General features: G+C 33.8%; 1 protein-coding gene across 1 annotated transcript in view; it reads right to left on the bottom strand.

Moving 5' to 3' along the window:
• Positions 1 to 697: 697 nt before the first annotated feature.
• ELL2 (elongation factor for RNA polymerase II 2) overlaps positions 698 to 13,363 on the bottom strand; it is a 40,029-nt gene continuing 27,363 nt past the window's right edge. Inside the window, exons 8-12 of the mRNA XM_034440712.3 lie at positions 10,773 to 11,346; positions 6,806 to 6,872; positions 5,068 to 5,239; positions 4,002 to 4,046; positions 698 to 2,073 (exon numbers count right to left, since the gene is read on the bottom strand). Of these exons, the coding sequence (XP_034296603.1) occupies positions 1,957 to 2,073; positions 4,002 to 4,046; positions 5,068 to 5,239; positions 6,806 to 6,872; positions 10,773 to 11,346 (975 nt within the window). The 3' untranslated portion in view covers positions 698 to 1,956. The remainder of the gene's footprint in view (positions 2,074 to 4,001; positions 4,047 to 5,067; positions 5,240 to 6,805; positions 6,873 to 10,772; positions 11,347 to 13,363) is intronic.

Below are 13,363 nucleotides of genomic sequence, written 5' to 3' on the forward strand. Positions count from 1 at the left end.
CTAGGCAGCTTAAATATCAAAGTTTTTCTTACCAAAATAAAATATTAAAATAGGCATATTGTACATCAAGGGAAGGATACCTAGATCAAACATATTCCCAAATCAGACATTGTCTGGGCACTGGTACTGACAGAACAGGAAGAGAAAATATTTTGTATTTTCTATTATGAATAAATAATGTGAAAATTGCAATTTCTTAACAATGTGTTCACTGGAGAAAAATACAATTTTTTTTTGTAACAATGGGCTACAAGTTTTCCCTCATGTTACTTTCTTGCCAGTGAAACATACCAGAGATGTAGCTTTCAATCCTCATCTTACCCAGAAGGGAGGCCTCAAGAAATGGCACAAGTGGAGAGATACCTGAAGAACGATTCTGTGCTGAAAATGGCCTGACATACCTGTCTAAATCTCTACCGGCAGTGGTGTTCCTTGGGCAGAGCCTGGTGCTTGGATGGCTGTGTGGATGTGCCACTTCCTGAGTTCTTCTGCATACCCAAGAAACACGCTGCAGGATTTGGTACACACCCAGCTGACATATTATGAAGTCTGCTACCTTCCTTTCAAACTTGAGAGACTATAATGGCTACAATTGTGCTGCTTCACTATTATCTAAATTTTTTTGTAAGATTCAATAATACACTAACTCAGTTTCTATTGTAAGTTATATTCTAGTAAGCAATACATGACAATAGAGTTGATGCTGAAGACAAGTTTATTAAAGATACTACCAAAATTTTTGGCAAACATTAAAAAAAATTAGATTTGTAAACATAATGCTTCCCTTTTCAATTGGCAGCACTTTGAAAGAAATATATTAAGACAAAAAGAAAAGACAAATATAAGTCTAAGTTTTGACCAAATAACTTATGTTCCCACATGATAAAATGATGGTTTAATTAAATTAAACCAATTAACACCATGAAATGAAAGTTTGTGCTGTTTGATGATCACAGTATTTTGTAGTTAAATACATCTTTGTTATATTCCTGATCCTCAGGAAAAAAATCTTTAAATATACATTTCATGTAGGCAATAGCTTCATTGCATATTTCTCTTCAAAAAATACTTCTATAGCAGTATATAAATAGGCCACCTACATGTTTAATTTTATAATTTTGCTCCAAACTATAGAATTATTTTTAGAGTATCAATTCATCTCTGGTAAGAAAGCTGACAAATTTGTCCTGTTAGTTACATCAACCTGAACATTTGGCCTATGTACCATTCCTGCCCCCATATTGTGTATCCATGCAACACTCTCTCGCTCTTTCTCTCTCTCTCACACGCACACATACATATAGTAGGCCACAGAACGCTCCCCATTTTTACACAGAGGGAAGCAGTGTACTTATGATAAAATTAATTAAGTATATTTCAGGTACATAAGAAAACACCATAAGGCAACCACTGTAGTGGGGGTTGAAATCACAGGAATAAGTGTTTCTTGTTGATAGGTGTGTATATATATATATAGAGAGAGAGAGATATAAAAGTTATATACCACCTTTTAACCCTCCCCGAACAATGTATAATTTTTGTTTTATTTTGTGCAAATTTTAAAACTCTGTACCATTTAAGGCAAATAGTTTTGCATTCAGAAGAAAACAATTCAGAAAATAGACCTGTAGTTATTGAAAAGCTTTTTTTTTTTTAACTACAATTTTTCATTTGAAAAATGTGTACAATCTCAGAACTATAGAGCCTGGATCCCCATTACCCAATGGTAAAATGATTTCCATGGATAAACAAGTAAGAATTAAGGAAAAGGGGACCAGAAAAAAGCAGCTTCAACTATGCAGCGAAGCAACATCCTCACCATCAACAAAACAGCAAATTCAGACTGCTAATGCGCCTGCCTTAGAGAATGTTCACTTATTTTTAAATCTTAGAATAAGCTGTATGGAATTTTAAATAAATAATCTTTAGTTTATTCACATCTTCTGGTCCAGAGCTCTAGTGCCATGACCCTGCTTGTTGTTGGTCAAATTCACCTATAAGTCTTTTGATATGAGCCAACTTGTTATGAAGATATTCGCATCTGTACTTTTCTTCATGGTAGTTGGGACTAGACTGTAACAGCAAATAAAAATAAAGTACGTTTTTGATAGAACATAATTCTTTTAAATAAATTACATAGCTTTACAAATTACATAGCTTTATTTTTAATAAACACTCCCAAAACAGCTAAAATATCATTATTATATTTCATACATCAAACAAGATATTCAGAAATAAGATAAATTAATTTAATTCATTCATTCATTAATTTCAAAATAGTAAAAAATAGCATTTTCTGAAATTTACTTTAAAGAAAGGGATAAGTAGTGTATATTTAGTCAACTTTCATCCAGGAAAGTTTTAATGGTTTCATATGCATGATTTATCTGATTTAATGTATCTATAGATGGAATTGCATCTTTCCAGAAATATTTTTGTCTTGGATTTCTGAAAAAATGATTCACTGTGTTAATGCTGACTGGTACAGAAGTAATGGTTAACGTACGAGTGAAGACAGTCATACATTACTACTTCCATATTGCTATATGCATTAATGAGGAGGTTCAATAAATATGAATGTATTCAAAAATATGCTATGTTATGTAAAATTTGAAAAACATAAAGCATGATACAAAAATGTTGAGTGTTTCCAAATATCACTGGAGAAAAAAGGGTTTAACAAAATTAAATGCTTAAATTACATTCTTTAACTTTGCATGTGATTTAGATGTGGCTATTTCTGTGGTCTTCCCACAGAAAGCAAAATTTTGTTTGGAAATATATCCTAACAGGAGTTACTTTGTTAAATTTATATTCCTTATGTCAAAATCTTATAGTCACTTACATAAAATTGGGGAGGCTTTCCTATTTTTCTCATTTTATGTGTTTCCACAACATACACATACATGCCTCGACTGAAATTTTTGATACTTAGGACAACTGGATTTATGCAACTTCATTAGTCTCATTCTCAGCCCCTTTGCCTCCAATGTTGTGGTTTGATTCCCGTTAGCTTCACACAATTTTGTTCTTTCAAAGTTTCTATGGCAACTATATCCTTCTTTGGCCCTGGCCAATACTGTGCAATAAGAAAATGATGGCAATATCAAGGGTACAGATTTAAAGGGTTCATTTAAGTTTAAATCGTTTATCAGAAAGGGACATATGGTCATATGGCTAAGTATATTATCAAAATCTCATTTCTAAAATGCTCCATTTCAAACTCCTTATTTATTTTTAATTTTAGATTAATACAAAATCTAAAATTATATTACTAAAAATATACTTGGCAAGAGACCTTCTGAAAATACTCAGCTTGGAAGAAGCATTCTGAAAATAAATGTGCATATAATGAAGTAAATTGGGGAATTAGGCAAGGACAGTTTGCAATCAACATGGACCCCTAATGAGTGTAAATATGTATATAGTGGAAAGTGATGGCCTCAAACAGTGATACAAGAAATAGAATGGAAAATTAATTCATTCAGCGCTCTACAACTCTTTTTCCAGAGAAGATACAAACCCTAAAGTATACTAGCAATGTGAAAGTTTCACTAGTTCAACCTCCTCTTTGTTTTTATACCCTCTAGCCAAATTATCTCTACTGAAACTCAGCAACAATTTACAGAACCAGAGCTGAAATGACGCACCTCGAAGCTGCTGTATGGTTTTATCTCTGTGCCTTTGTAGTTCCCACAAATATGAACAACACAACATTTTTACCCACATTAAGAAACAATATAACATGAAGCCACAACCTTTACTGAAAGGATAAAATAGCTCCTGTTACACTGAACTTGCTTCTCAATCTGGATCAGCTTTTCTAGCTGCCTATTTTAAATATATTACCAGCTAAATATTACCCAGTGTTTTTTTTATATGTTTCAAAGTAGATTTAAATAAGATCAAACAAAATTAAACTTACACAGGTATACAAATTAGACTATAACAACGCTAACTTAAAAATATGATGTATCATTTTTAATAGCGATTACACCAACCTGTTTAATCTTCCGATATTCTTGTAAGACTTCCTCATGAAGGATCTAGAAGCAAGAATAATTCAATGGCTATAAGGTTCAACTGCTGTATTCACACCCCCATGTGCAGCAAAGCATTTTTTGGATTTGAATCAATACAATTACATAACTTTTAATTATTAACAGTTTCTTTGAACTAAGCAAGCAAGCAGTATATAAAACACGTGCAGTATGAAGACCTAGGATGATGTATGCAAAACATTTCCCTTCTTTCTACCAAAAATTGTCACTTCTTTCCTCAGAGTTAGAGTGTTTTACATCTAGAGTCTGAAAATCCAAATGAAAGATCTCTTATTGGTTCCTTTTTCTATCATGATGTAACAGCAAGGAAAAATCTTACTAGCAGTGAGAGATGTGCTACTGATACTGCCTTTCTCTAACAAAGAACTTTTTTTATATCAGAAAGTTTGATAAAGCAAGTATCTTTCTGACCATCATGCTAAGCAGACCTAGATAGGGCAGTTTCCTCTTAATTGTATTTCTTTGCTATCCAGGTTTTTTTTGTTAATTAAATTAAACCATAATAAAAACTGTTCCAGTTTAAAGAGAATGGAAATCAAAACTGATTTGCACCTATTCCTAAGCACTAAATTACTTCTGTTCCCTGTTTCATCATCTGCACTCAGCACTGTAATTCAGTGTTTTGACTACTAAAAGTATTGTCAGAAATAAATAAACAATCCAATTTAATTATAACACTTTTGCAGCAGCCTTAAAGGAAAAAAAGCAAGATTACAACATCTTAATAAATAATAAATGAACAAACAAACAAACAAACAATAAATAAATACATCTACATAGTAGGAATCAGTAATAATGCAACGTTCTTCAATAAATATTTTTATAAAGGTTTCACTATAGGAATCATTCATTCATTCTTTTGTTCATTCATCCACTTTATGGATTCTTTTAAAAGAAGCAAAAATAACCTGACTACTTGCACATTTGTATAATCCAGTATTACTATCTTAGCCACAAGATAGACTTCCATGAAGAGAGCTTTAACAGTTGAAAAAGCAACCTTTACCTGATATTCCTTAGTTCCTGGAGAGAGTAGTTTACGCTGTGCATCTAGTTTCATAAATCTCCTAGTTACACTCTCCATCCTTGCATGCAAAGTTCTGTACTCGTCATATTCTGCATTAAAATCATCCTTGTAACTTTGACGTTGCTCATATGAGACAATTGCTATGTATTTGCTGTTGCAAATAAAAAAACAATGTTTTTATAATATTGCCTGGTCCTAAATATTGCAGTAATTCTTCAAAACCTTATTTAATACACTTATAATCCTTAATCCATAACACTCATTGCATGATCATTATTAACTAAATTTTATTTTCTACACTTTAGATATATCTCATTCTTTCCATGGCTTCATACAAAGCCATCTAATAAAGCTAACAGTTGAGATGATACAAATACAATTCCAAGAATATTTAGAGAGAGTTAATTGTTTAATCCCTCTGTGAATATATGTCCAAATTTTACACTTTCTAGAATTAATATAACTGAATCACTTAACTTCTGAAAAACAATTCTCATGAATACACTAGATCAATAAAGTTAATATAAAGCCTAACTTATTTAAAACAAAGGAAATAATTATCCAACTGTATCAGAACACTCAAGACTTTATTTATTTGGAGCTCTCATTATGACAAACACTTTATTGCCAATACTTTTCAGTCTTTGCTGCTCTGCTGTCTTTAAATGCCTGCAGTTTTTTTTAATTGGGGCTCTCTCTCTCTCTCTCTCTCTCTCTCTCTCTCTCTCTCTCTCTCTCTCTCTCTCTCTCTCTCTCACACACACACACACACACACACACACACACACACACACACACACACAGAAATGCCAACAAACAAAAACATTGTTCTAGACCTATTTTCGGAAAATATACTTCCCTTGCATAATGTTGCAAGGATGAAACACTAGATAGTAAGAAATATAAAAGCGACATGAAACAATCTGTCAGTATTGGATAAAAGCAACTTTCCAGTTATTTTTAGTTCTATATATCTTTTCCATCGCTGCCATTAATGTTACCTTTATTAGAATTATGCAAGCTTTAAAATGTTATATAAATGCAGGATAAATGTTTCCAAATGGGAGAAAAAAAAAAAAGCTCAGGGTTCAGTGCTAGTTGTAGCTAATATGCTAGACATATACTGTAGCACTATCATTCTAGGGATAAGGGTCCTGTAGAGTAGCATTGCCATTGCTAAGCTGGACAAGAGCACATTAAAATTACTAGCAAAGTTATGCCAACTCAAGCTTCTTAAAAACATAAATTACTGGGGAAGAGTAGAAAATGACATTCCAAAAAAAAATTTTTTGCAAAATTTTTATTACATTTTCCTTTTTGAAAGCTCCTTCTGTATAAGAAAAAGCAATTTACTACAAATATCTGGACACAGACTGGAAGGAAAAATGACAGAATTCTGTACTAGCGTCAAGGTAATAGCATCAGAAACCAACTTTTTTTGCTTAGCAAGCTGTCCAAACGCCTTAGTGAATAGTTATTTTGGAAAGTCCAGTGGTAACAAAAGCAGGCACTTCAATTTGGAATAGTATTTGAGATAGGTGGCATGTATACGAAGACGTTTTTCTATATAATATAAATTGCATAATTGTGCAATATTTTAATGCAGCCCTGATATAAAAACCCTGGTAACTCATTTTAAATGTTCATCAATCTAGGTAATGCTGCATGAACATATTTTTTTACTGTCCCACCCCTTTCTTCAAGATTAGTCACTTACACAAAGTAGTCTGGTAGTTCACTTGTTGACAAAGGATCTGTAGTGGCAGCACATGTCTTTTTAACACCTATAAAAAATAGAAGTTTCAGACTTTGATAATGTTCCAAGTCAAACTTGTTTACTATGTTATTAATTTTTACAGCTTAGCTTTAAATAAGAATTAAGAGCACCTTTCCCTGCTAAACTATTTATACTGCAAGTTATATGGGAAAATTTTAAATAGCCAGAGGCAAAAAAACAAATGCAGAAATAATGTCAGGCTGCATACAATATCTTAATCTACTAGACAAGCTTCTCATAAGTTACAGCATCTCCCCAACTATTCAAAAATTTGACATATGTTGGAATTTTACACAAACATCCAGCAGAACTGCAATAAAAAAGAGTGGAATGCTTAGTGTTTTGCTTTTCATGGATTCTTTTCCCTTATCCAGCAACATAAAATTACGAACATGCTAGATTGTCATGCAATTTACCACAAAACAAGCATAGCTCCCAGCGACCGGTAAGATCCCACAGACTTGGTCTCCTCCGGGTCCCGTCAGCTAAACAATGCCGGCTGGCGGGCCCGCGGGGGAGGGCCTTCTCTGTGGCTGTCCCAGCTCTCTGGAACCAGTTACCTCCTGAGGTCTGGACCACCCCCACCCTATTGGCCTTCCGAAAAGCGGTGAAGACCTGGCTTTTCCGGCAGGCCTGGGGCCATCGATCCCGCTTTGCGATCTGGCGAGATCCGGCCACGAATGGTGTGAATGCATTCTAAGGTTTTTAATGTTTTTTTAATCTTTCCAGGTTTGCGGCCAGGTTTGCAGCCAGGCAGGGAGTGAAGAGGGAATGGTTCTGTGCAAATGGCGGGCAAGCGCACTCACAGCTCCATTTACAGGAGTGGTGGGCATGCACGCCCACTCCTTGCACAAGTGGGGGAGGTGTGTCCGTGCACTCGCCTGCCATTTCCTTGGCCTGGTTCCAAACAGCTGAAGGCCTGGTAGTGGGCCACAGCCCAGGGATTAGGGACCCATGTGCTAAGAAATCAACCAAATGGAATGCAGGACTGGTTCCAGGAATTAATTTATCATCTGTTTATTAATTTTATTAGTTAAATTTATATCCCACTTTTCTTTTATGAGGTCGGAAGGGCATATATCGTATTCTTCCTCCCAATTTCACCCCAGAACAACAATTCTGTGATGTAAATTAGGCTGGAAGAGAATGACTGACCAAAGTCACCCCGTAATGACTCATGGCTGAATCTTACACTTGTGTCTCTCCAGACTGATCTTTTTCCACCATGAAATGCATGCATGTGCATTTCTAGAATATCACCCATAGTCACCCCTATTATCATCATGTGTATCACTACACATTTATCTGACCAAAGGTTTATTAGAAATTATTAGAAGCAATTTTAAACTATGCTTTAAATGTTTTCATAGCCATGCCATAGCAATACAAGTTAGTGAAGACAAACTTTTGCTTTTAAGATGCATCAGGTTTCCAGTTTACATCAGAGAAATCAGTTTTACAATTTGGATTTTGCGAAGTTACACAGAAATATCTCAAAAACCCAAACCAAGCCTGTCTCAAGGCCTCTTCTCAGATTAGGAGCTGTAAAAGACAAGGAGCTTATTTTGTGTTCTGATTCCAAAACTTCTCCCACATTCTCTTGGGAAGAAACATAGTTCTGGTGAATGTATATTTTTAGATAAGCACCAAAACTAAACAAAATTTCTAAACTACTGGGATAGGGGATGGTTTTTACTGGTTAATATTGCTCCTCTCTTTTGCTGAGAAATAAAAGGAATTTAGAATTAGAAATGCATGATTTGAGATAACATGAATTTATATGGCACAATAAAGTTAAGGTTAATGCAAATTTTAAGAATAATTATATTAGCAGTGCCATATTGAAAATATGGAATTGACCTAAATCCAGGCTGTCCCTGAAAATACTTTTATGGGCCTCAACATAAGAAGCATTTTATAAGAAAGAAACAGTAAGTAAACAAAAATGGTTAGCCTATCAAGAATTATTAGAACAGAACACGGAGAATATAAAATGAAATTAAGAGAGCAACTGACTGCACAGGGATTTAGTTTTTATTGATTTTTGTGTGCGTAGTTAAGAGTTAAGGTAAATAATAAGATGTTTAAAAGTGAGAAGACAGAATTTGAAACTGAATTATGTACAAATGAACAGTATGAACTTGCTAAAATGTATACATTTTTATTGAAATTTGAAACAGAAGAACAAGTGAAAGACTGCATGATAAAATGGACGAAGAACTTTGGATAGTGATGGAAAAATGGGAATATACTGTATGTGGTTAAAAGGAATGAAATTTTCATTATAATTTAAAAGACAATTTTTATAAAATGATGTATATGACCATTTATAAAATGGTCATATACATGTATGACCATTTATAAAATTATCTATCATTCAGAAAAATGTCTAGAATGCATAAAGGTACTTCAAATTTATAAACGATGGACAACATGAGGGGTCATTTTATGATGTTTGGTGGACTTGTAAAAAAATCAGAAATTTCTGGATTCAAATACATATATTGTTACAAAGTTAACATTCAACTTAAACCATAAATTTTCTTGCAAGAATAGATGGTTAATTAGAAAAGGAGCCATGAAAAATTACTTTTATGTATGATTGCTGCTTAATTAATCTTGGGAGTGGAGGTGGATTCTCGAGCTGGATGTTGACATTGAGACTATTATATGAGCAAAAAAACCATTGAAACACTCTGAAATATCTACAATGGAAGAATGGTTGGTGAAGATGACAGAGCTAGCAGAGATGGCAAAATTAACTCATTAGAGAAAGATCAACAACTACATTTATCTGTGACTGGAATCCCTTATGTACCTTTTGTTGAAAAATAAAAAAATAAAAAATAAAATATTGATTTATGGGTTTAAAAATTAGAAAGGGTAGATTATGAAAAGAAAAGAAATTATGATGCAACCTTAGAGAGAGAGGATAAAATATAAATACATTTATAATCATTGTCAAAAGGTTTGGAAGCTGATTCTTTATAGTATTTTCTATTTTTTCCATCTTTTTCTATTTTTTTTCTTCCATTTACCGTTCTTTCTTATTTTCTTTGTTTCCCCTAATACTTGCATTGTTTTTATCTTGTTAAAAATGTCTTCAATTAAAATTATATTAAAAATTATTCCTACTCTTTCCCATTATAACGGAAATGAACATGATTTGTTTATGGAATGTAAAGTTTAAATTCAAGAGATGGTTGTAAATCATTCCCACCATTATTTAGAGTGGTTACTTCACTAGTTAAATAATCTAATGCAACCACTTAAAATAATTAAGATTAAATTATTTTAGACAACATTTTATAAGATACAATTAACTGACAAAAAAGGTAATCTTTGCTCAAATATGACATTTCCATTCCCGTAGATTTGCACAGGAATTTGTTCTGATTAGCCTCTCAAATTCAGGAATCAGTTAAGTACATGTTAGATTCCTATGACATTTCTGCAACATGAATGATGTGTTCATGTGTTCTGTTACCACCACCATTTCGACAAAAGAAATGGTTGCATTCTGGAACCAAGCGGGATCAGAGCAGGGTGCTATTCAGCAAGTTCTGGGGAACCGGTAGCGGAAATTTTGAGTAGTTCGGAGAACAGGCAAATACCACCTCTGGCTGGTCCCAGAGTGGGGTGGGAATGGAGATTTTGCAGTATCCTTCCCCTGGAGGGGGGTGGGAATAGAGATTTTGCAGTATCCTTCCTCTGCCATGCCCACCAAGCTACGCCCACAGAACCGGTAGTAAAAAAATTGAATTCCACCACTGAATCAGAGGTATCAACAACCTATCCCTAATCTTTCTTCAATATAGATATTTGCAAAGAGATCTCACATAGCAATGCTAATGTAATAATCTGGTCTAGCTCCCTTGCAGTTCAAAGTGAGATGCAAAAACAATACCTTCACTCATTTTCTGACTGGAATTCTTCAGTTTGGTAATTTCTTGGCTTTCACAGTCTCTCATTTTCTTGTCTTCATTCCCAGTATTATGGTCTTTTATTTGGTCCTTCTCCTTATGCTTCTTTGATTTCTTTTTGGACTTTTTGTATAGCGATGAATGTTTTTCATCTGTAGACTTTGGGCACACTGACAGACTTTCAGATGGTGTTGGGATTTCCAGTGGAGTCCTGGAACTGTATTTTTGATGCTGGTCCTCATAAATATTGCCATTCTGGCTTAAGGTGTCAACAGGCAGGTCTTGGGTACCCCGACCTTCGGGAGTGCTTGGGGAATTGGAGTTAGAACTTGCAGTCTGAGGAGGATTTGAAACAGGGAGACAAGTTGAAACAAATGGTGGAGCAGTTGGTGCTGCAGCAACTGCAGGAGGTGGTGGTGGTTGAGAAGTTTCAGCACTTTTTTCACCAGAAGTAGGCAAATGATTACTTAATGTTGGTTGAACTCTATTGGTAAGATGAGATATCCTTGGTTTTTTATTCATTAACGGATCAATAAAGTCAGAATCCAAAAGCCGTTTCTGCAATAAAATATGGTAGGTACAATGGTTAATTTTCTCTATATTAAAAATTCAATTTAAATTGTAGAGACTGCAATTACTAGGTTGTTTTACCCTGATGAGGAATAAAAAGAATGATAAAATCAAGCATAAGTAGAAAGAATATTAGTTAAAGAGTGGTCATTTATTGCTGATTGCTAGAATGGGATATTGCTAGAATGGGATTATATTTAATTGATAGTGTGGGTCATAGGTAAGTACAAGTCCTCAGTTTGGTTATTCCATTATTATATATAATGCCTGGCAGGTCAGCAATAAACATATTAGAAATATGTTTTCTGCACTAAAATGTGACCACTATTTCAGGTTTACATTTATAATGCCATGGTAATTTTCCAGTGGATAAAGAACCAGAATAATTAACAGACCATGTAATACAGAGTTAGGGACCAGGCTTTACTATCAAGTTTCTGAGGTAAAACACTATATATAAAATCTTCTATTACTTTTAACACTAATGGGTTCAGCCCACAAAGCTTAACATGCTTAGTTTTTACTTAATCTCATCCCTTTTAAAACATTTTTAAGAGTCAAAGAGCTGATTTTCCAGCCTCTGATTAGGCTCAGTCCTTCTTCATGCCATGTATAAAGTCATCACACTTGACTGTGGAGCAGATCTTATTTTAAAAACAAAGATTGACTCTGTGCCCAAAAAGATAAGGATACACACTCAGACTGTGTGCTATTTATTAATTCAGAAGCTCCTTGATGCTACTTCAAGATACTTTGGTGTGGGATTGTTAACCTAGAAAAATAACTAATGGCAAGCACATGGCAATTTAAGTAAACTGGTTGGCCTTAGATTAGTAGGCACAGGGATTATTTCAGGATAATGCAGAAGCTTCTACCAGCTTTATACTTCAGAATTCAGTCCTATTTTTCAAGGGAGGCACAATAGGCAGTGAAACCAGCAGACCAAAAGAGACAAATCCCTCCATTCTTATGTGCTTTTCTGATTTATGCCAGTATGCTCCTTCATAAACAGCTGATATAGAAACTTCCTGAAGTTTTAGGAACACTACATATGCTCTCATAAACTCATGTGAAGTATTGAGTATACCTTGTTTGTTGTAAGAAAGGTTTCAAATAGAAAGAAAAGTAAAACTATGCTTTTCAAATTGAAATTATTTTTTGTACAAAGGTCATCATAGTATAATAAAACTTAAGAAATAAAAATTGTAATATTTGAGGACAAATCAGATGCATACATGCACACACACTTCATTTTGTGGCTCTCATGTTGACACAAAAAATGGAATGCCGTGAGAGCCAGCTATCATTTGACGCAACACTGATGTGGCAATAGCTAAGTTGCAAAACATGTTCCTGACACTGAAGGAAATAGGATATGTCCTAGTGCTCCATATAAAGGATGAAAAAAACTTTGGATTACATCTCTAAATAAATCAGTTTTAAAGAAAAAAGTTTTATATGTTGCCTTTGGTGAGATGGGCAATGTATAAATTTAATAAATATTATATCAAATAAAATATTCCAAAAATCAAACAAAAATCTATTTGGAAAGTAATGAAATTGGGGACTTTGCTACTCTAATTAATCTCATTTGTAACTGTAATTATATAATTTCTATTCCAACTGAAATAGTACTCAGCATAAAAAAATAGTACACAGCATAAAAGCATCATATTTTTTTTTAATTATCTAAATTCCCAAGTCTCTGAATCTATCCTTCAGAAATTTTCCATGTGTCTTGCTTAGAGATACTTTTATGAGGCACTTCATTTTTATAGAAACAGTCAAAACTAAAAGTATACAACATAGAGAAGGAACAAGGAATAAACAACCCCATAATTGAACTGAAATATACAACTGAAATATTGTATATTTCTTAAGTAGGTTCATTTTTCCCTATTGTATTCTCATAATCATCAGCATTTGGAAAGGATCCCAAATACTTTTCTTTTTTAAAAAAATATATTAATGTCACCTTGGAAGGATTTAAATCCTCAAGATCAGA

This window comes from Pantherophis guttatus, chromosome 2, assembly GCF_059756535.1.
Source record: "Pantherophis guttatus breed Tessera chromosome 2, ASM5975653v1, whole genome shotgun sequence".
NCBI lineage: Eukaryota > Metazoa > Chordata > Lepidosauria > Squamata > Colubridae > Pantherophis > Pantherophis guttatus.